Source organism: Lacerta agilis, chromosome 6 (assembly GCF_009819535.1).
Source record: "Lacerta agilis isolate rLacAgi1 chromosome 6, rLacAgi1.pri, whole genome shotgun sequence".
In the NCBI taxonomy this organism is placed as follows: Eukaryota; Metazoa; Chordata; class Lepidosauria; order Squamata; family Lacertidae; genus Lacerta; species Lacerta agilis.
In genome coordinates, this window is record NC_046317.1 from 51,556,293 (window position 1) to 51,580,493 (window position 24,201).

General features: G+C 44.4%; 1 protein-coding gene across 1 annotated transcript in view; it reads left to right on the forward strand.

The window, feature by feature from the left end:
• The first annotated feature begins 1,610 nt into the window (after positions 1–1,610).
• UHRF1BP1 (UHRF1 binding protein 1) overlaps positions 1,611–24,201 on the forward strand; it is a 55,967-nt gene continuing 33,376 nt past the window's right edge. The window contains exons 1-2 of the mRNA XM_033152639.1: positions 1,611–1,740; positions 23,974–24,136. Coding sequence (XP_033008530.1) covers positions 1,697–1,740; positions 23,974–24,136 — 207 coding nt within the window. The 5' untranslated portion in view covers positions 1,611–1,696. The remainder of the gene's footprint in view (positions 1,741–23,973; positions 24,137–24,201) is intronic.

Consider the following 24,201-nt stretch of genomic DNA (forward strand, 5'->3'; position numbering starts at 1 on the left):
TATGAAATGGAAAACTATTTAAAAACAGCATTCTGTAAAATATTAAGCCTGATACTTATTGTTATCAGCAATTTGCTTCTGTAACCTAAAGGGAACCTTCATGGAAAATTTGTCTGCAATCCTAGCACTCCTTGAAACGTCAAAGACCACTGATCTCTGGTTTGAGGTTGTGTATTTATGACTTCATTAACAGCTTCTGGTTGTGCAAGAAGCAGATTGCTATGCTATGACCTATGCTTTTTGATGTGGACATATGGAGTCACCAGGGCTGCTGAGCTAGCAATTGTGGGCAACTATACACCCTTTTGTCGTGGATAATTGCTTCATGAAAATAGCATGTGACCTGCCTTAAAATGAGTCATGTTTGCTTTTTGTAAGTGTTGGAAGTGTGTTCTCAGCAGTGTAGCCTTCACTTTTTCCTAGAAAATTCCTGCCATACTTGCAGAATTTGAAATCCAATTGGGAGTTGGCAACTTGCACCATTAAAAGCTTGGCGAGCAGAACTGTATATGCAAGCTGACATTGCTCTGTTAATAGGTTAAGGAAGTACAGTTGCTTAGGGCGACATGAGCGGACTTGTGGGATCTGCTTTGTTCTTTGTTTACTAAAATTTGACATTCACCAACCAGAGCAAAATTGTGGTGAAGGGGGTGGAGCACTCCCATATCAGCTGTACCCCCATGAGCCATTTACCAAAAAGATCTGCATATACACTTACAAAACTACATCCAACATACTCCAAACCAGGAGATGCCAGCTGTATGATTTTAAAAACAAGTTGCTATAAAATCAGCAGCCTCAAAGTAAACCTACATATTACAGCGAGCTAGCTGGGTAGGCTTGCCAAAACCAAAAGGGTTTTAGCGGGTGCTGGCTCTACCCTTAGGCGGAGTGAGGCAGCTGCACTGGGCTGCAAATGCTAGAGATCTGAGAGCAGCAGCAGGATGGTGATGGGATAAAGTGCATGAATGTGTGCCTGCTCTTAAGCCAGCCTACTGCCCTCCTTTGCAGTGGAAAGCAGTAGCGTTGAAGTAAAAGGCATCTGACAGCCTGGTTGGCGTTTGTACATGGCACGGGAAGCGGTGCCACCTTGACTTTTGATTCAGGCAGCAAGATGTCTTGGGCCAGCACTGCATGGGAGCCCCACTATGATGTTTGTTGGTTTGTTTGTGTACACACACACACCCCGCCTGGCCAGCAGCCGAAGTGGCCGTTGGGACCTCGAGCATTTTAGAAATCCACCCTCCCCGTCAGACAAAGGCCAATTTAAAACAATAACAAGAATTAAACAGCAAAGCACCATATTGCCCACAACGACAGAAACCACGGGGGGGATGTTGTGTGCCTTGGCTGCAGCTTCGGTAACATGCAGGGAGAGCAGGAGGAGGTTGCTGCTGCGTCTGCTGCGTCTGCTGCTGCTCTCCCTGTGAGCCAACAGAGGGCGCTGCCACGCCGCCGTGTTCGTCCCGCCTCTCTCCGGCGGGCGGGGGCTGGAGGTGGCTCTGCCGGACTTGGCCGCGGTGGTGGCCGGGATTCCGTCGGCGTCTGAGGCCGGGAGGGAGGGAGGGAAGGAAGGAGGGAGGGGACTGGCGATGGCAGGAGGCGGCAGGAGCGGCGGAGGCGCCGGGCGGCGAGGGAGGCTGTGATGGAGCACCTGGGGCGTTGAGAGGAGCCTCGTCTTGTCCAGGGTCCCGGCATGGCTGGCCTCTTCAAGAAGCAGATCCTGAAGCACCTGTCCAGGTGAGCGTCGGCAGCAGGGGCCGCTCTGCAGGTCTCCCTCTTCCGAGCTGTGCGGAGGCAAAAAGGGGGGAAAGAGTCCTTGGAGGGGGGGGGGCTGTGTGAAGGGCAGGCAGAGAGAGGCGAATGGGAGGTGCGGGTCCCTAATAAACCTTCCTCTGTGGCAAGGGTCTTTGCGACAGCAGAAGCCACGAGGGAAAGGGGAAACGGTTCACCAGACGGACCCCCCAATGCTTGTTTTCTTGTGCACTCCTTTCCCCTCCCCAGCCCCCAATTCCATTTGTTGCCGTCTATTCTTCCATTGGGTCTGTCTGTCTCCTTATTCTGCATTGGCAGTATTTTGCCTTCTCTCTCTCTTCTGCCCTCTGCCCTGTCCCTTCCTTGGCAACAGAAGAAATCCTGCTTTTGATGTTGCCATTTAATCCTTCAGCTCTGGCCGTAATGATGTTGGAGATGATCTCTCCCCCTCCCGCCGCCCCCCCCCCACTGTTTTATATTTTGTGTGTGCATATAATCTATTCCTTTGGCTCCCTCCTCTTTTCCAGTTTAGTTTTGCACAGAGTCAGTGAAGGTTGAACATCTCTTAAGGGCTGCTTATAGTTCCGAAGCTTGCATCTTTCTGGCTTGCTTGTTTGAAATAAGTAAATAAGTAAATAAATAAAAATAATTCTCCTGCTGGCGACAGGAGTCTTAAACAATTGAAGGACCGTTACATGAGATAGTTTTTTCCCCTTTGCATTTGGGATTAGTAACATAAGACAGGGAGACATCTGTTTCAAGGTAGTTTATGTTTTAGAGTGTGGAGAGGGCAAGGACAGCACAAGTAAAACTCTGGAAATCTGGACTTTTGCCCAACACTAAATTCACCATCTGTGTTGTTTGTACACATTCATGCCACATTTCACTTGTGTCACCATTATTTGTTAGTAAGCTGATGATATTTCTGGCTGTCACTAACATAGAAAACGCCTAAGTTGGAAAACATAGGACAAACTGTGCTAATTCAAAATATGGTGTGCTAGTTTTCATTTGAGAATCCTACCCATTTGGGGCTTTATGAAGGTACCTTTTGTTTATAATACTGACCAAAAACTGAGACGCGAAGAAAGTGAAACAGCTTGCAAGAGCCTGCCCGTTAAGTTAAAGCTTTTCCACATGATTAGTTAACACGTGCCCTAGTCACATTATTTCCCCTTACTCCAGTAGTCTCTCCGCTCCTCATAATGTACTGTCCAGCCTGCAGATTGTGGGGGAAGGGATAGCATTGCTGTAACCCTGTTGCTGTCCCTTCGCTCCTTCCCTTCTTAACTATGGCTGTGCATTCTGGAGCAGGTAAAAGAATGTACAAATGCTTGGGGGAAGCTGGAGGAAAGACTGCTGCCATGGGGGCCATCAGTGTGAAACAAGGCAGCTTAGAGCTGAGACTACCTGCTCTAGGCATCTCCCCCCCCTCAAAAAAAAATCCACTTCTTTTTAAGTATTTTTGGAGAAAGGGCATGTGGTGGTGCTATGAAACATGGTAGCCCTTGTCTGATAAAGAATTGTAACAACATTAAACTGAAAAATTCACAGAGTAGCATAGGTGGATGGGTATAGTTGTACCATGGGTGCAAATGAGAATTCCTGGCTGTCATTGATAGTAGGTGCGTGTTTGTTTTTAAAATAATTTTCCATGCCTCTCCCTGCCCAAGAGCCCAAAAAATAACTTGCATAAACGTATTTCTAAAATGAAGTAGAACTTCCAAACAGTGAAAGAGCCAAGAAGAACAAGTTACAGAAAGCTGACAACTGTACAGCCATAATCCATATACTATCTATTGTAATTCTGCTAGCTAAAATGTTAATTTTCCTTACCCAAGTAAAAAAATATTGCAGTTCAAGCACTGTGAAAATGTGATATTCTTGTTGAATAAGTGTGTAGATCCCTTACAACAAATGAATAATGGTGGCAACTGCATAAATGTGTGTGTGGGGGGGGGGAGGGAATCATTCAGACACTTTTATTATGTAGGAGGGGAAAGTAGTCAGGGAAAATCCAGCATAAAGCTCAGTGAATATCTTGAGCCATAGTTTGAAGCATTGGCCCTCAGCTGCTAATCCTGATATTTTGAAGCATTTTATATGATTGAACTGAAAGTAATATAGATTTGACATCCAGCAAAATAACACGTAAAGAATCATAGAATAGAATCATAGAATCATAGAGTTGGAAGAGACCACAAGGGCCATCCAGTCCAACCCCCTGCCAAGCAGGAAACACCACCAAAGCATTCCTGACAGATGGCTGTCAAGCCTCTGCTTAAAGACCTCCAAAGAAGGAGACTCCACCACACTCCTTGGTAGCAAATTCCACTGCCGAACAGCTCTCACTGTCAGGAAGTTCTTCCTAATGTTTAGGTGGAATCTTCCTTCTTGTAGTTTAAATCCATTGCTCCATGTCCACTTCTCTGGAGCAGCAGAAAACAACCTTTCTCCCTCCTCTATATGACATCCTTTTATATATTTGAACATGGCTATCATATCACCCCTTAACCTTCTCTTCTCCAAGACTTGAACTAAAGTTCATGGTCTGTAGCAAGCCTGTAAATACATTCAGTGACTCACCAATTACTAATAGGGCTGCTTTTAAAAGAATTATACCAAAACATAAGTACACTCTTGTTAAGTTAGGAATTCTCGTTTCTCCATCTGCTCTTATTTTGGTAGTGGATGAAGGAAAATGCATCAAAACTGTCATAATATATTAAAATAGCTGTTAGGCTTGCAAAACACATATTCCCTGCCATAAGGCAAACTGTGTATCTATTTTCTCTGTGACTGCAGTTATCTTAGGTAAAATACAAAACCTAAAGCTGATGTTGCCAATGTCTGCAGTTTAGAAACTAGTTAATGGTGAAAGAGTGGAATAGGAGAGGGTTTATCATGAAGGAGTAACAGTGATGACAGCAAACAGAGGGTTTAGTTGGTTGCAGGCAGCATATAACTAGATATAAGATGATTTAAGAAATCTTCCCAGTGTCTGCCATGCTCTTCACAGGCCAGTGTTTCTCTGCAGGATGAGGGCCTCTTGTGATCAAGCAGCAAGACAGAAAACACATTGGACAGCTGGTAGAGATCAGAAGGCTCTCAATCACAGGTCCTGCATTCCAAGGGACCTCATCCATCCAATGAAGCTGCTTCTGTGTAGCACTTTCTTTAAGGCAGGGGCTGCCATGGTTAATATGGAGAGAACTTAACTGTGAGCTTGGGTTTGGACCACACACAAGCCAAACCTTGGCTTAGCTCAGTGTGGCACAGAAGCAAAATGGACCAGGAAGGAGCAAAGCAGCTGTGAGCTTTTTTCGGGGGGGGGGGGTTGTGCATTTGCTTGGCCTCCTGTGTTGTGCAAACCGGGATTGGAGAGTTGCTATAGAAACACAGGCTGTTAGAGTGATTTACTTTGTTCTTAGTATTCAGGCTCCCAGGTTGTTTCCTTCTGGGTCAGTCTTTTCTGCTGTTGAATCATTTAACTCCCTAGGGTGGTGGTGGTTAGTTGGGTTTTTTTTGGGGGGGGGGAGGTTTGCACAATGTGCATGTGAAGGAATTGCTGCTTTGACACTTGCTGACTCTCACAATTCAGTAGTTTGCTTGCAGACTTTGGAGTGTCAAACGATACATGATCTCATGATCAGCGGCATACAGTATTAGCCTAAGGATGAGAAATAGTCTGGTTAGATTAATTTCCTCTTTTTTCAGTTCATGTAATACCTCAGTTCTTAAAGAAATGGGAGTGCCGGATCACCTCATCCATCTCCTGAGAAATCTCTATGTGGGACAAGAAGCTACAGTTAGTAGCTTCAAAATTGGGAAAGGAGTACGACAAGGCTGTATATTGTCTCCCTGCTTATTTAACTTATATGCAGAATTCATCATGCGAAAAGCTGGGCTGAATGAATCCCAAACCGGAATTAAGATTGCCGGAAAAAATATCAACAACCTCAGATATGCTGATGATACAACCTTGATGGCAGAAAGTGAGGAGGAATTGAAGAACCTTTTAATGAGGGTGAAAGAGGAAAGCGCAAAATATGGTCTGAAGCTCAACATCAAAAAAACTAAGATCATGGCCACTGGTCCCATCACCTCCTGGCAAATAGAAGGGGAAGAAATGGAGGCAGTGAGAGATTTCACTTTCTTGGGTTCCATGATCACTGCAGATGGTGACAGCAGTCACGAAATTAGAAGACGCCTGCTTCTTGGGAGAAAAGCAATGACAAACCTAGACAGCATCTTAAAAAGCAAAGACATCACCTTGCCGACAAAGGTCCGTATAGTTAAAGCTATGGTTTTCCCAGTAGTAATGTATGGAAGTGAGAGCTGGACCATCAAGAAGGCTGATCGCCGAAGAATTGATGCTTTTGAATTATGGTGCTGGAGGAGACTCTTGAGAGTCCCATGGACTGCAAGAAGATCAAACCTATCCATTCTCAAGGAAATCGGCCCTGAGTGCTCACTAGAAGGACAGATCCTGAAGTTGAGGCTCCAGTACTTTGGCCACCTCATGAGAAGAGAAGACTCCCTGGAAAAGACCCTGATGTTGGGAAAGATGGAGGGCACAAGGAGAAGGGGACGACAGATGATGAGATGGTTGGACGGTGTTCTCGAAGCTACTAACATGAGTTTGGCCAAACTGCGAGAGGCAGTGAAGGATAGGCATGCCTGGCGTGCTCTGGTCCATGGGGTCACGAAGAGTCGGACACGACTGAACGACTGAACAACAACAATACCTCAGTGTTTGAGTGGCTTACTGTGCTGAGACCGTTTCCCCCTCTAAAGATTTTCTTATGGAAGGAACTTCTCTGCCCTGGCTTGAAAAATATTTGAATTGTGATCTCTTGAATATAATGACTTAATTTTAGTCTGTGTTTAAAATTTCAAACTTTTTTTTGAATAGTGACCACATTTCTTTTGGGATTCTGCTTGTATTGAAGTTTTATTGTGGGTCTTAGGAATGGAAACATCCTTAAGATAAGTGACTATTGTTGCATAGCTCAGTTGGTTAGAGTGTGGGGCTGGTAATGCCAACGTTGCAGGTTAGATCCCCGTATGGGACAGCTGCACATTCCTATATTGCAGGGGGTTGGAGGGAGTCACTTACAACTCTGATTCTGTGGCATGATTTTCATATTCCATTGCTGCAGAAGAGGACCAGGAAGAAAGATGATAGAATTGGTAGTTCTGCTTCTCCTGACTTTCCTTTGATCACATATACAAACTGCATTTCTCAGATGAAGAAAAAACTAAATGAATTAAACAGGGCTAATTTGTCATTTCCAGAGAATTACATTTCACACGATGAATTAAGTGTGATTGATTTTTTTCCCCATCAGAAATGCTTGGCTCGCTCCAGTAAGCAAAGCAAGAAATGTTTTTCAAAGAAAGACCTGTTAAGGTATCGGTCATTCCCTATATTGTCTTGGTAAAAGTGAAAATGAAATTGTAACAAGAAGAACCCCAACTTGTTGGTTCTGTGAGCCCGATCAATAATCCCATAGCACCAGCTTCTAAACTTGACAAAGTAGGAGTGGAACCACTGCAATGAATTCGTATTGAGCCTATTATATTCTTCCCTAGCGAGGTCTTTGTTGGGATTTTAAGTTGGCCATTTCATTTGCCTAGTGTGGAGTACCCAGCGCTACTGGGGAAATCAGAATAAAAATAAAAATAAAAACCGGTAGTTTGTTTAGAGACTGTGTATGCACACACACTAACTCAATACTTTAATCCGACCTAGGGAGAACCTCAGTTGGTCCCAAATCAATTTTGAGGGGAGCTAGTGTTTAATTGGGGTTAATTTGGCATGCTATCTTGTGTCAAAATAGTGCCCAGCATCCAAATATAGATGAAGACTCCTGCTTCTAGCTCGGGAATCCTGAGTTTGGTAAGAATATCTCGAGTGGCATCCAAATTCGTGTAGGTTGAAACTGTCCCACCAAATGGGGCAACAATATCTTCAGAGTTGTCCAAATCTGCATAGTTTGGATCCATTACAGTCATACCTCATGTTGCATTCCATTCTTGTTACGGACTTTCAGCTTACGAATGCGGCAAACCTGGAAGTGTTTACTTCCAGGTTCGCCACCCGCGCATGCGCAGAAGTGATTTGTGCGCTTCACGCACGCACAGAAATGACTGCGCCGTGCACATGCGCAGAAGAGGCACTCTAGTTGTGGACTTTTCGGGGTGTGAACGGCACCCCAAAATGGATTAAGCGCAACTAGAGGTACCACTGTAGACCAAAAAAGTCAAAGTGACAGTGTTGTCCACTGTCTGGATACAGAACGGCGTCCTGCGAGCTCCAGCCTCAGGAACCCTCATGCTGAGTTTGGCAATGGTATCTCAAGAGCATCTGAACATATGGAGAACAAATGGACAGACAAACCACTTTCCAGAATAGATAGTAGATTATGATAATGTCCTATTTTGATATTGTGGAATATTTTGTAATGGGCTGAAACTGTACCTTGATTCTTGTCTATAATATAATGTGTAGATAATAAACATCCTGGTTACTCTTGAGACCTCTGAATGATTTCTGAAGACAATCTTTCCAAAACCCAGAAGGCTCATAGAAAAAGGAAGTGTTTAGTCTGCTTTGGTGGGTTGATGGAAACAAAACTGAATGGAGAAGAGGGAAGGGGAAGTACAAGTGAAGGTCACAGGCTGAAGTTCAAAAAGTAAAAGCAAATTTTCTGGCGTTTCCATACCTGGGTCCCTGGTGTGATACCTGTCATGAAGTAGTGATTTTGCAAGCAAGTATTGCTGGATGGGGCCCCTCAGGTAGGTGGTAACGATTAGTCCCCAAAGTGGGAGCAGGTGATGGGGCTGGCTGGCTGCCAGCATTCCCCAGCCCCATAAATCTTCAAGTTGACCTGCTAAGGGTTGAGCAGATGAGACCAATAGTGGGGCTAGTGGTCAAGAAGGCAGTTTCTGCACATGCTATAGAGGGAAATGAGGGGCAGATGGGGCTCATTAATCTGGGAAGCTAGGCCATCCAGAAGAAGGAAAACTCCCAAACCTCTGCTGCCTTGCAGGATATCTTTGGGAGAAGAAGAGGCTAAGGAGTAAACACTACATAAATCTGGACTGGAGTCTTTAAAACAGTTGGATGGCGCCTTGTACACCTCATTCCAGCAACTCCTGCAGCCAAGCTGGTGCCAAACATATTGTGCTGTGGTCTAAACCACTGAGCCTCTTGGGCTTGCTGATCAGAAGGTCGGTGGTTCAAATCTGTGCAACGGTGGTGAGCTTCTATTGCTCTGGCCCACCTTCTGCCAATTCTTCCCAGTTCAAAAGCACACCAGTGAAAGTAGATAAATAGGTACCACTGTGGCGGGAAGGTAAATGGCATTTCTTCTGGCACTCATCATGGTGTCCTGTTTTGCCAGAAGCGGTTTAGTCATGCTGGCCACATGACTCGGAAACACCGGCTCCCTTGACCTGAAAAGCGAGATGAGCGCTGCACCCCATAGTCACCTTTGACTGGACTTAACTGTCCTGGGCTCCTTTACCTTTTATCTTTACTTTGTTATCTGGGCAGCCCAGGACATACTGCCCAGGCTTGCACCCTGGGGAGGTCACTTCAGTGCTGCTTAAACTGCGATTTGACTTCACCCCACAGGTGTACTCCGTTGTCTCTCGAGACAGACGGCTGCCAACAACACCACAAGTTGGAACAGAACAGCACAGCACTTGTACATGCAGCAAATACACTGACGCACATGAAGCCCCTAGAGAGGGATCCTGAGGTCCCTTTTGCCTTCCAGAGGTGGAAGGTTACTCTCTCTCTCTCCTCTGTCAGCCTCAACAGCAAGTTTCTTTATTCCTTAATGTTGCAAAACTGGCTTCTACTGTTCTCTTTCAAACGGACCTAGATTACATCATCCTTCGGGGGAGGGAAGATGCGTCATGGTCTCATATCTCTTCCATTGAGGATAGCATCAACTTATTGAGCAGTTAGTCAGCAGTTGTATTCTCTCTAAGAAAAGGAGGGTATGGGTGTGTTTAGCTAGTTAAAAGTATACTATTTAAATGGAGCTGGAGGAGAACATAGTCTTTAGGTATCCTCTAGATAAGCTAGAAATTGGGGGCAATTATTTATTCCCCATCTGTGAATTGCCTTGCTTTGGACAAATTTGTATTTCTTATTCATTCTTTCTCTATCACTGGCTCTCTAATGTCTATATATCCCACACACTATTATTGAAGATTGCAGTATTTTCATACATATAGTGGAAGGGCAATAGCTCAATGGTGCAAAGCCTGGGCAGTGTGTGTGGAGGTCCTGGGCTGCCCAGATGACAAAACACTCCCTCCTCTCAGCCTCGCTGATGGGAAGCAAAGCAATGGCAGAGCATCCAGTTTGCATGCATAAGGTCCCTGCAATCAGTGGTTTTCCCACATCTGTGGTTTTTCAATCAGTGTGCCATAACACCCCGGGATGCCTTGAATGATGGTCAGGGGTGCCATGGGCAACACTGGCCTCTGTCCCTCTTTCCTTCACTCCCTCCTCTGATGCCCTCTCAGGTCTCTGCCTCCCAAAGGCTTGCACAGCTGTTTGTCACAGCAGTCCTGGTGTCATGGTCCGGTTCACGGGCGGTCAAAGTCCCGGCTGAGAATGTCGGGACCGGGGGCAAGATGGTGGGGTGGGAGCAGGAACGGGAGTCTGGAAGCTGAGAGTCGGGAGTCAAGAAGCCAAGGGTCTGAAGGTCAGGAGTTAAGGAGCCAAGGGTCTGAGGATCAGGAACCAGGAGGCAAGGAGCATGTTGTTGTGGCAAAGAGCTAAAGGGAAATGCTGATCTTATATCCCTTCCCGGCTCTTGCCACCAGGTGATATGCGTTACTAGTCGGCCTCACCTGTGTTGCCGCGCCTTGCCTCTTCCGAACAAACTTAGGAAAGCCCCAGTCCTGCGAAGCCCTACTGGTCACAGGGCCTGGCTCCTGCATGCACTACTGACACCTGGCTACAAGCCCCCTGGGTGAATGGTGCCTTTGGGGCTGGCCATGGGGTGCTTCCCAGGCCCCTGTGGGGCAGTGTGAGGAGGCACCTCTCTTTGGGGTGGGGGGGGCAGCTCCGAGACCAGGGGCAGCAGCTGCTCAGAGGTTTCCTAAGGAGAGGGGAGAAGAACACTCCACAAGGGAGGGTGTTTGAAATGGGGTGAGGGGCTGCCCACTCTGCGGGCAAGGGGTGATATAACTGGGCTCCTGAGCCCCACAGGGGTGCTGCAGAAAGAATGTAGTTGGTCAAGGGAGCTGTGGACCCAAAAAGGTTGAAAACCTCTGCCGCACATAGACAATTTGGACTGGGAAAGATGCCTTTTTGAAGCCCTAGTGCTGCTGCCTGTCAGTGTAGACAGTACTGCGCTAGATGAACCAATGGTACAGTCATACCTCATGTTGCGTCCGCTTCAGGTTACGTGTTTTTGTGTTGCAATCCGCGGCAACCTGGAAGTACCGGAACTGGTTACTTCTGGGTTTCACCGCTTGCACATGCAAAGACGCGCTAAATTGTGCTGTGCGTGTGCGCAGACACTGCACTTACGCTTGCGTCAGTTCCATGTTATGGATGGGTCTCCGGAATGGATCCTGTCCGTAACACGAGGTTCCTCCGTATTAAGAAGCTTCCTTTGTTCCTAAGAAGAGCAGCTTCGCATTCATGACTGTTTTATACCAAGTGGGGACCTTGGCCTAATTTCATGCAGTTGGCAAGGGGCAGGCGGAATGTGGCAGAATGAAAGATTGTCCTTTAACCTTGTATACTGCTTTCAGATGAAGGGTGGTATACAAATTTAATTTAAAAAAAAAAGCTTTGTATATTGCTGGCATGCATTCCCTGAGAGATTACTCCCCAGGGAATGTGTCTCTTGAAAGTAAAAAAAAGTTCCCCCACCCTTGGTTTATATCATAACCTCCTACATGTAGTGGGATAATTTGCAAGACTTCGTTAAACTAGAGACTGTGGTTGCCTAAAATATCTGTTGCAGCTGAAAGGAAGTGTGAAACCACAAAACTCCGAACTGTTAAAAATGGATGATCTTTTAGTGGAATGGAACTTTTAACATAAAGATGTACCCCCTAAAGGTGCTGTGTGTTTTAAAGTCAACCAGCCAGCAGTACACTCCTGGTGCTTGAATTTAACCATGTAATGCCTAAAATCAAGTGCACTTTGTCTTGACCCTGAAGATTAAACCATAGAGACAAAGGTGAAACCTTGGTTAGCCTCCCCAGCTAAAGTTATGACAGGAAACATACTCGTAAGGCATATAGAAGAATCATAGAGTTGGAAGTCATCTAGTCCAACCCCCTGCAATGCAGGAATCTCAACCAAAGCATCCATGACAGATCCAACCTCTGCTTTAAAACCTCTGAGGAAGGAGAGTCCACCACCTCCCAAGGGAGTCCGTTTCACTGTTGAACAGCTCTTATTGTCAGAAAGTTCTTCCTGATGTTTAGTCGGAATCTCCTTTCTTGTAACTTGAAGCCAGTGGTTTGAGTCCTCCAGAGCAGGAGAAAACAAACCACCTCTATCTTCCATGTGACCACCCTCCTGTTTCTTTAGAAATAAAATGGGGATAAGGCTCAAATATATTGGTATTGCCAAGACTTAATGCTTGTAAATGATTAACATAGGCAAAAAATATATAGCCACAGGTGTAGAGATGGAAATGGTTTAGGTTGTGGCTATCAGTGCTGCTTGGTAAGGTCACAACTCTCTGTTAGAGAATAATCTGTGTGTACTCATTATTTTACATACATAGGCACACTTTTTGCTTGGTTTGTATGCTTTATTCATTTGTTTTCTTACATTTTACTAGATCAGCTAATGGGAGGGGACAGATACGGTAAATGCTCAATATAGAGTACTTTTTATTCAGCAAAAATTGAGAGTTGGTTTTATCTGTTTGTTATGCGGTATCTCCCCTGAATCTTTAAATTTTTGAATGGAACTTGCATGTATAAGCAAGTCATCGCATTACATTATTGATTCAAAGCGGGACCCAATCCATTAGTTTAAACGTGGAGGAAAGGAGCAGACCAAAATCATTGCTGTTGGTCAAGAACTTCTGCATGCAAGAAAATAGAGCAAGATAGATTTAACTATGTTGTTCTGAAGTGAGATACCATGAACACTCACAATCTAGTACAGTAAGCCCACAACTTAAGCATCTTTAAACTCGTGAGGCCAAGAAAGGAAGGAAGGAGAGGGGGCAGGGTTCTGGGAAAAGGACTTTGGCAATACCACCTGCAATTGCACCCAATGTGTTTTGACTACATGCAATTTTGGCTTTAGGTGTGATCAAGTTGCAGGCTTACTGTACTAATAAGAGCAATATTTATCTGTTCTTCAGTGCTGTTTCCTAATTGGACTGTTTGCTGCACAAGTACACCTTCAGCCCAAGTGAGTTCTTAACATGTGGTTTCGCTCCTTAAACTGCCTTTTTATTCTCTCTCTCTCTCTGTGTGTGTGTGTGTGTACTAACTAGAGTGTCATCCAAGCTGCTACTTTTTTTTGTAGAATAGATGTTTGGTACTCGCTCAGTTCTATTTCTTTTCCAAACAGAGCTATTTTTAGTTCTCTTGTCTGATGCCTTCCCAAGATCATCTTATTACTGAATCTGAAGCTACTCTGCAATACTCCTTAAATGTTTGTCAGTGTTCAGAAATCATTGATCTTTTCTTCAACCCCTGATTGATTTTGAGCTAAACCAAAGGAAGTCTTGGCTTTTAAGAATATGGATTTGCCTAAGTGTCATTCATAATTTTGCAGTGCATATTCCAAGGCTCTTATTAAATAGCTAAATATGTCTGGTAGTAAATCTGCTTCATTGGATATATATAAACACTTCCAAAAAGTAAATTCAAAGAATTGCAGCTCTACCTGCCACACACATATTAAAATTCCCACGATGGTCTGCATTTAATTCATAAAAATGAAGACACCTTTCAGCGTCTTAGTATCATTAATCATCTCATTTGGGTACTGTCCTTCTTCTAAGGAGGTCAACATAGCTGTCATGAGGTTTCTTCATTTATCTTTACAGCAACCCCTTGAGACTGACTTAGCTGAGTACAAGTGGAAAATGTGTCTTTTTTTTACATACTATGAAAATCTAGTTAGGTTTATCTTAGATGAATGGCATATGGGATGTTTCCAAATGGGAGTTTAATTTGCAAATGTGTTGTTTTGGCAACAGTTTTCTGTATTTTTAAATTATTGAATTTCTCCCTGAAAACGTAAATCCATATAAGATTGGGGGGAAATATGGGTTGGCTTTTTGATGCCAAAAGTATCAGGTGGATGCTGAAGGAAACTGGTATGCCTGAGGAGCACTGACTCCACAATAAACACTGCTATGGAAGTACTGAAGGTCACAAAATAAAACAAATATCCAATATCTGGCAACCAAAATGATTTATGTATGTTAAGTAAGGTAACCAGGAAATATTACAAAGTGTCCAGATTTTTAAAAACTTTGTATATATGTATGTATGTATGTATGTATGTATGTATTTATAGAAGTGTTTATACACCTCCCTCTTGCAAAACATCGGAGTGCTATACAACAACATAAAAACAATGCAAAGCAGTCATTAAAATAACTGGCTACTCAAGGAACATTTCATTTATTTTATTTCATAAAAAATTTACACCGCTTGATTATATAAAAAACCCAAAAACCTCCAAGCAATGTACAAAAAAGATAAAATAAAACTATCAATAAGAATTAAGAGCAATAATTTAAGACCTTTGAATTGTTAAAATAACAATAAACGAAGCAGATTAAACCTCACATCGACTTCTAAATATCTCTGTAGGCTTGTCTAAACAAAAATGCTTTAGCAGGTGCCAAGCTGATATCAATAGGCAGGGAGTTCCAAAGTGTAGGTGCTGCCACACTAAAAGATTGAGGAAGACGGAGCAAAGAGACATTTTCTCAAAAGAGGCTTCTACCTCTCCCCAGTGCCATTTCATAAATACAGTTATGTTGCCACTGCTGAATCACAATAGTACCACAATAGCAGCATGGGGAAGCCACTGCAATTGATTTCTATGTAGGCTGTGTGTAGCAAACAACTCTTCTTTAACCTCAATTTTTTCGATAGCTGACCTAAAGGAAATTATAGAACAATAGAATGTTATTTGATGTTTATCATAAATGTTTGGCTAACTAGGAATTTTTTTTTGGAATGGATATTGAATTTGAAATTCAAGATGTTCAGACATGAACTTAGATTCAATTTTAAAGTGTACATAAAAATGTAGACTCCTTACATCAGTGAGGATTTTTAAGAAAACACAGAAATAAGTTTAGCATTTCAAAAGTCCACTGTGTAAATTGGCTTCAATTCCAATAGCAGATCCCACATATATAACATTGGAAGCCGCTCAAGTTACTTCTAAATAGTGTGGCTGATGTTATGATGAGGTCCAGTAATAGAATTGTCAAAAAAAGATGAATGTATAGAGAACACACTGGGCTGTTTGCCAGGTTCTGTTTCTTGATCTGTTTCTGGCTTGAATTGGTTGTTGCTGATGACAAGTAGTAATTTCAAATTGATGTGGTGCCTGTAAATAAGGACAGTTCTTTACTTGAAGTTTCATTAATAGGGTAACCATCTTCCATAATGGGATGTTACAGTGAACAAGTCCTGTGTCACTCTCATAGGTCAAGAAAAGCTAATCCATTAGAATTAGCAGTCTCACTTAGTCATTTGTAAGAGTTAAGCAGTCCAGCTGAAGTTAATTGAGTCAAGGTGGATTGAGTAGAGGTAGAAGCCTTAGAGTGCCACTCAAACCAAGAACCATTGGAGCAACACTGCCACTGCTGAGTCTACAGCTCCACTTGGCCATATGTCTAGTTTTTCTCAACAAATTTGTGGTTTATTTTAAAAAAGCTCACTAACTTCCGGCTCTTCCTAAAAAAAAGTGCAACAATTTTGGGGTGTCATAGTTTTAAATTTTTGAAATATGGCAACCCTACACTGTTCATACTAAGCTGGGAGAAAGGAACACTTCTGCCTCATCAAACCCCTCTCCAGCATGACAAATCAAGGGTTTGGATTGTTTTGTATATCACTAGAGAGGTTTTGAAGGTTTAGAATTTACAAACCTAAAACAACCCTCAGCACTTTAAAACTCAATGAAGGACTCAGCTGCAAATGTATTTGATTTAGTTGTTGAAAGGCTTGATAGCAATGGTTTTTTTGTGGAAATTCCTTGACCATTGACCATGATATTAGTGGTATCTCTTGACTATGATATCTCTGGGCTAATGAAAATTGAGTTCAATGATATCTGGAGGGCCAGAGGTTCCATACACATGCTTCAGTTAACTCTGGAATTTGTAGTTTTGTTAAGGGGTTGAGTGACTGTTACAGGAAATTCTAATCACCTTCAGACCTAATTGTGTGGCTGAAGCAATAATAGGTCCAAGTCTGGTCTGATTGATATCACACCTCTGCCCCGTCTTATAAAGCAGACACGTCCGACAGGTAGATCGTGATTTACTGGTAGATCACTGGACGCCTGTGGTAGATCAATGGTAGATCACCGGCTCCCCCCAAAGAAGTTCAACAACTTTGATCTGAACCCCCCAAAAGGGGGTAGATCACTGCAAGTTTTTAACTCTGTAAGTAGATTGCAGTCTCTTGGGAGTTGGCCACCCCTGTTATGAAGTATTGCTAGTGCAACTGAACCATGATTAGCTAAAATGAGTTAGCCAAGTTAGAATCTACTGGTATATTGCTCCTTTAGTCATGTACATAAAGGCAACGACCAATTAATGCATGCCCCAAAGATGCATAATTGTGCACTGCACCAAACCAGCATATGACCCCAAAACATAATATAACATGACACAAAAAGGGTAGAACGGGGGTGGAGCAGAATGGAATGGGGCCATAACAGGGCAGAGCATGCTTATATGCGCTCAGCCAACATGTGCAGGGGTCGGGAACAGAACCCTCATGTGAAGTGCTCATCAGCTGTTTATCTCCGTGCTAACCATAATGCAACTATGAAAGTTGCCTACCTTTATTAATATGTGGAAAACAGAAACTTCTTTTCTGCCTCTTCATTCTAAGGCTCAGTGTACACATAATGCTAAGCCAAACTATGGCTTAATGTGATCCCAGATAGGAGATTGTGGTGGCTAAACTCTTCCCCAGTACTCCTGCTGCTGCTGCTGCTGCTGCTGCTGCTATGCTATCCAGGGCTAAGAACTCAGGCTGTGGTTTGTCTCCTCCAGACAAATAATGAGCCTGTGCTTGGATGACATGATAAACCCAAACCATGGTTCTGCACCAGGTAGCGCAGCTGCAGTCAGGCTAGGAAATAAGTGCCATGGTTACAATATTCTCTCTGGGAACCGTGTGTTCATGCTAAGCTATGGCATAGCTTAATGTTACATGAAAACTGGGTTTAATTAATGAGGGTATGCGATATACAGGGCCGTCTTAAGGAGATCGGCCGCCGTGGCACAGTGATCCCTCCGGCGCCCCCGGCGTGCTGCCTCTCTCTCGCACTTGCCGCCCTTCCAGTGCTCCCGGGATGGGAGGCGAGGGCGGCTGGCTCGCAGCCTGCCCGGGACCGGCATGGGCGGCCGCGGCTGCGCCGCCGGTGCGCGAGCACCCGGCCGACAGCCCGCTCTTGGGGGCAGGGGCAGGTTGGGTAGGGGGGCGGCCGGTATGCCGGTGGGCTCGATCCTTCCGGCACCCCCATGCATCTGGGGCGTCCGGGTGAGAGCGCTGGCGGCGCAAGCACCCGGCCGCCCGTGGCAGGCCGTGCTACTCCCCCCCGCCCGTGGCAGGCCGCGCTACTCCCCCCCGCTTGCTGCGCTCGAAGACAGGGCTGTGCCGCCGGCGTGCGAGCGCCCGCCCACCCACCCGCCCATGGGGTCAGGTTGGGGAGGAGGCGCCCGGTATGCTGGCGGGCTCGCGGGGGCGCCCCTGGGGGCCCAGCGCCCTGGTGCGCCGCGCCCCCAGCCCAAATGGACAAGACGGCCCTGGCAATATACTCCATATTCTCCAAAGTCTCCTGATCTAGTTTCTCATTGGTAATCTTCCTGCAGTTCCACACTTCAAATCTAAAAGGAAAATCTATTTTGGACAGGCTACAGGGAACTATTTGCTTCCTGTCTACTTTGTGAGCCTGAGACACTAACAGACAGCCAAGTTGCCCTTCCTCCTCTCAATTGTTAAATTAACATTTCTGTCTGTTGCCCACAGAAACACATGATGTGAGCTGGAACAAGTTACTTTTCTCACTTCTCATTTTGTATATACTGTGATAACATTAGAAAATGTTGCTTAGCCTGGCTGCCCTTGGCTGTTTGAGGCAGGGCGATCTCTTGTTTGCCACAGGAGCAGCCACACATTAATGCAAATATGTCTCTCTCTTTTTGTGAACTCAAGATATTCTTAGGTGTGTTGCAGAGTTCATTGTTACTGTTGCACTGCAGAATGGCATGAAAGTCATGACTATAGGAATATAACATGGTTTCACTGTTCACTGATATTATTGTTGGATCAATCCATCAACCTCTGATGGATGATTTAGAAGGACTGGGTCCGGCATCACTTTCACTGTGCGTGTGTGCCAGTATCCATACTCAGCAGAGTTACATCTCAACGCAGTTCCTTCCTTGGAAGCATCTTCAGGGTTGGAGGTACACACAGTAGGCAATAAACACACATGGACGCCATAAAGTTTCAGTCAAGTGTAGAACTTTACTTGACAGGCATAAAAGCATATTGGTAGCAAATATATACAGACATTCACTACTCCCATGGTCAAGGCATGCGTAGAGTCCAGCAAGAGTCTGAGACTCTCTGTTTCTCTCACCACAAGACTCAAGCAAGAGACTCACAACAAGTTTTACAGAACCGTTGTTATCAGTACTTCCTGTCACACTGTGCTTGTCCAAAGAACAGTTCCCACAGAAAATGTCCGTGCATAGACAAAACAATCTCAGCCTTCTGCTTCTTCTCGAGACTTCTTCTCTGTTCCTCTCTGTTTCTGGAACAAATGATTCTCTCACACACAGAGAGAATATCCAACAATAATTTCATGCAATGAATAATAGTTCAGAAGAGAATCAGAAGGCTGAGGATTGTCCAGGCGATACCTCCTCCTACAGCTGGTAGCACCTGCCTGAAAGTGCAAGAAAAGGTTTTGCAAGAAAAAGGTATTAACTAGTATAGGGAATTTGAGCAGCTACTGTTCTGGACTGTGATCCTGTTAGTCCTGTTAGTCTCTAGCCTGGGATTTGCATTAGCAGAGATAGATGAAGGCTGCACAGTGTCTATGTGTAGCCTACAAGCATCAGGCATTCTGAATCAGCATGCCTAACAAAAAAAACAAAAAACCCAACCACCTGGAAGCCAACTTGTATATTAGTTATACATTAAGGAGCTTAGGAAAGTAGCCAATTCCTATGAGCAATATAATGTGTGAAGATGGCAACTCATGCAGTACTGTGGCAGTCACTTTTGTGGACAAGGAAATACATATTCAGCCACCCCTTTCATGGAAGTTGCTGCTGTAGTACTGAAGAGTATCTACCTAATTTTACTGCTCATATGATTAGATAATTTGTCCATGCTACTAAATTAGGGTTACCAGACGTCCCTGGTTCCTGGAGACAGTCCCCGGATTTGCAAATCTGTCCCCGGACAAATTTCATCCCCGGAATGTCCCCACATTTGCAAATCTGTCCCCTGGAAACGTGGCAGTGGCAGCCTCAACAGTCCGGAGCCAGCCTGGTAGCGCAGTTGGCTCTGGCTGGCTTTAGGAGCTGCTTGCTGCTGTGGTGCCCGCCATTTTTCCTCGCCAGAAGTCCCCATATGATGTGTCCTTGCATAACACATCATATGGGGACTTCCAGCGAGGAAAAATAGCAGGCGCCATGGCAGCGAGCAGCTCTTGAAGGCAGCCAGCGCCAACTGTGCTACCAGGCTGGCTCTGGGCTGCTTGTTGCCACTGCCAAAGGGGAACTGGGGACGTCTGGCAGTGCAGATCTCCTGCTCCCTTGCCCCTTTGTTTTGACTGATCGGAAGAGGCTCAGGAGTTGCGGGCGGGCAGCCGTTGCCCGGTTTTTTAAAAACTCTGCGCATTTATGTTTCACAGGGTGCAAAAAAGGGCTTTGCACCTTGCCTGGTGTGTGTTTTTTTGGCAGAGAAACCACGCACCTTGTGCCCCTCCTGGGCAATGTCCGCCCACCCACAACTCCCGAGCCTCCTCCGATCTGTCAAAACAAAGGGGAGAGGGGGCAGGAGGAGGCTCGGGAGTCACAGGCGGATGGCGCGCCGTTGCCCAGTTTTTAAAAAACTCTGCACATTTATCTGAAGAAGTGTGCATGCACACGAAAGCTCATGCAAAGAACAAACTTAGTTGGTCTCTAAGGTGCTACTGGAAGGATTTTTTTTATTTTGTTCTGCACATTTATGTTTCACAGGGTGCAAAAGAAGGGCTTTGCACCTTTATACAATATGCATGTGTGCTTGGGTCCAGGATCTTTACCAACCCCACTACTGAGTCCCTGTTGCTACTCAGCTTAAAAAAAAAAAGTGTCCCTGGATTCATTGAAAAAAAATCTGTTAACCATATACTAAATGCACATAGAGAGGCCAGTGGAATGTATGAATTAGCTATAAATTGGGTTCACCAGGTTCTCAGCTGCCTGTTCAGCATCTGTTTCTTGCAGAGTCACAGCCAAACCTGGAACTGATTCTATTTGTGACTAGAATAGCCCTTGTTCACTCTTATTTTCCCCCGCTGAGTTTCTGGCAGAGTTTTGCTGAAGTCTGTCTTTGTGAAAGGCACAATGAAGTAGTGCTTTTTCAGGCAAAGGGAAATGAGAGAACCACAGGGCGTGATTAACACTGGAATCTAATCTTACTCTTGCCAACAATGGGGTCTTTTCTTCTCCACCTGCTGGGCTGCTGTGAAGAATTAGAATCAGTAAAGAGGAATGTGTGTGAAATGCTTTTGGGTTTTCAATAAATAGCAAACTATCAGGCGAATAATCTCGATGAACTGGGATCCAGAAAGGATGAAGATACATTATTATCACACAGTTTCAGTTCAGATTGTTTCTTGCTGAGAATATTTTTCTATGGAGCTAGGTCCTTTGGAGAGAGGAGTGGGCAGGATAACTTGATCTGTTTTTCCCTTGACAGTCCCTGTGGCCTGTGACCACATTGAGAGACCTGGTTACAGCCTTATTGCACCAACCCAGTGCGATGTTGAATCATGTTAATGTTATGTGCTTTAAATAGAACTTTTTTTTTTTTGCAGAGTGATATAGTACTCTACTAGTTGCAGATTAGATACAGCCTAGGGATTCATGTGTCTAGAGAGAAATAAAGACTTAAATTGTTCTCTCATGGCCCTATTCATATCTTTATTTGTATACATAGGGGAGAAAACAATCCCAGGCACTGCTACCTCATTGGAGATAACTAATTAAATCAGGCACTCTGAATCAGTAAAAGCTTGACCACCTCAGGAGTGTATGCTAGTGTGGTGTAGTGGTTAAGAGCGGTAGACTCGTACTCTGGGGAACCGGGTTCGCGTCTCCACTCCTCCACATGCAGCTGCTGGGTGACCTTGGGCTAGTCACACTTCTCTGAAGTCTCTCAGCCCCACTCACCTCACAGAGTGTTTGTTGTGGGGGAGGAAGGGAAAGGAGAATGTTAGCCGCTTTGAGACTCCTTCGGGTAGTGATAAAGCGGGATATCAAATCCAAACTCTTCTTCTTCTTCTTCTCTTCCTTGAATTTCCAGTTTTAACAAAAGACACAACTCATGTGCATGGTAGATTATTAGTCCATTAGTTTCCTCTTCCTTGTGTTGGGGAGAAGGACCGCTCAGTGGTAAAGCACATCTTTTGCATGCCAAAGTTCTCAGGTTCAATTCCTAGTGTCTCCTGATAGGACTGGAAAAGACTTCTGTCTGAAACATTGGAGAGTTACTGCAAAACAGTCCAGTCCAGAGGTAGGCAGAAGGTAGATCAGGGTCCACTCTCTAGGTGATTTTCTCTAGGTGATTTTCAGTAGATCAGCAAGTGCTTCTGATTTCCAATTATCTGAAAATAGCAACAACTAAAAAGCTTTCACTTTCTAAATTAGGCTGATTGGGGGGGCACTTGGTGAGGGGGGCCTAGCTTTGCTAAGGCAATGCCTACAAATTTCTGGCTGAGCATGTGCTTGCGGTAACTTCAGATTATAGTGACGATATAGGGAAAATATCTGAACAAACATTAATTATGCAGTGTAATATTTCTGAACAGGGAACACACAATTAACAACTGGGTTTGAAAAAGTACAGCAATTCTCTTTTGCAGTGGATAACAAGGAGATGGCTGGTGTAAGTTGCTTGGAAGGACAGGACAAGATTTTCTAGCATAGAGGAAAACAGGTTCACAGCTGAGCCTATGTATATTAACTCATAAATGGGCAGAGAATTGCAGCCAGGGATTAAAAGGGCTGAATATCAAAAGAGAAGTCCCAAGTATAAATTTAAAAGAAATGCACTTAATAGTTTCACTGCCATCTTGGCTTTCCCACTGCTTAATATATTCATACCAAAGTCTATTCTACTTTCCATTCCATTCCATTCTTCTACCTGTTATTTTACCCTGAAAGCCTTTACAGTTTTTATCCAGCATTAGAACTATCCTCAGTCATCATATTGACTCTAATATCTGAGACCTACTCGGCAGGCAAGTGTACTGAAAGATATACCGGTATGTGTTTTCTAGGAGGAGGAATTAACAGCTAACTGGTAATTATAATTACTAGCAACAAGAGAACTTAATATGCTCCAGCAGAATTTTATGCAGATAAATGATGCTGCCTGTATTAATTTATGCAGCATTTTAAATGTAAAACGGATGTTAAAATTTTCATATTTCTCACTATATAATCTTGCAAATCATAATCTTGCAAATCATTGACTACGCAAAAGCATTTGACTGTGTCGACCACAGCAAACTATGGCAAGTTCTTAAAGAAATGGGAGTGCCGGATCACCTCATTTGTCTCCTGAGAAATCTCTATGGGGGACAAGAAGCTACAGTTAGAACTGGATATGGAACAACTGATTGGTTCAAAATTGGGAAAGGAGTACGACAAGGCTGTATATTGTCTCCCTGCTTATTTAACTTATATGCAGAATTCATCATGCGAAAGGCTGGACTGGATGAATCCCAAACCGGAATTAAGATTGCCGGAAAAAATATCAACAACCTCAGATATGCTGATGATACTACCTTGATGGCAGAAAGTGAGGAGGAATTAAAGAACCTTTTAATGAGGGTGAAAGAGGAAAGCGCAAGATATGGTCTGAAGCTCAACATCAAAAAAACTAAGATCATGGCCACTGGTCCCATCACCTCCTGGCAAATAGAAGGGGAAGAAATGGAGGCAGTGAGAGATTTCACTTTCTTGGGTTCCATGATCACTGCAGATGGTGACAGCAGTCACGAAATTAGAAGACGCCTGCTTCTTGGGAGAAAAGCAATGACAAACCTAGACAGCATCTTAAAAAGCAAAGACATCACCTTGCCGACAAAGGTCCGTATAGTTAAAGCTATGGTTTTCCCAGTAGTAATGTACGGAAGTGAGAGCTGGACCATCAAGAAGGCTGATCGCCGAAGAATTGATGCTTTTGAATTATGGTGCTGGAGGAGACTCTTGAGAGTCCCATGGACTGCAAGAAGATCAAACCTATCCATTCTCAAAGAAATCAGCCCTGAGTGCTCACTAGAAGGACAGATCCTGAAGTTGAGGCTCCAGTACTTTGGCCACCTCATGAGAAGAGAAGACTCCCTAGAAAAGACCCTGATGTTGGGAAAGATGGAGGGCACAAGGAGAAGGGGACGACAGAGGATGAGGTGGTTGGACAGTGTTCTCGAAGCTACTAACATGAGTTTGGCCAAACTGCGAGAGGCAGTGAAGGATAGGCGTGCCTGGCGTGCTCTGGTCCATGGGGTCACGAAGAGTCGGACACGACTGAACGACTGAACAACAACAAATCTTGCAAAGGAGGACACTGTAAGAAGTAGACAATTTCATGACATAATTCTTACTTTACAACAAGAATTATGGTGAATGAGCTGAAACTGAGATGAAAGGTTGCTCTATCCACTGATCCACGCAAGCTTTAACTCTTTCTCTCTTTTTCCCTTGGCAACAGGTTTACAAAGAACCTCTCTCCTGATAAGATCAACCTGAGCACACTCAAAGGACAGGGGCAGCTGACTAACCTTGAACTAGATGAAGAAGTCCTGCAGAATGTATTGGAATTGCCCACCTGGCTTGCCATTACTCGGGTCTTTTGTAACAAGGCTTCCATCAGGGTGAGTTAAATTATCAGCAAAAGCTTTTGCAGTACTGAAAGTATTTCCTGTCCTGACTACATGCC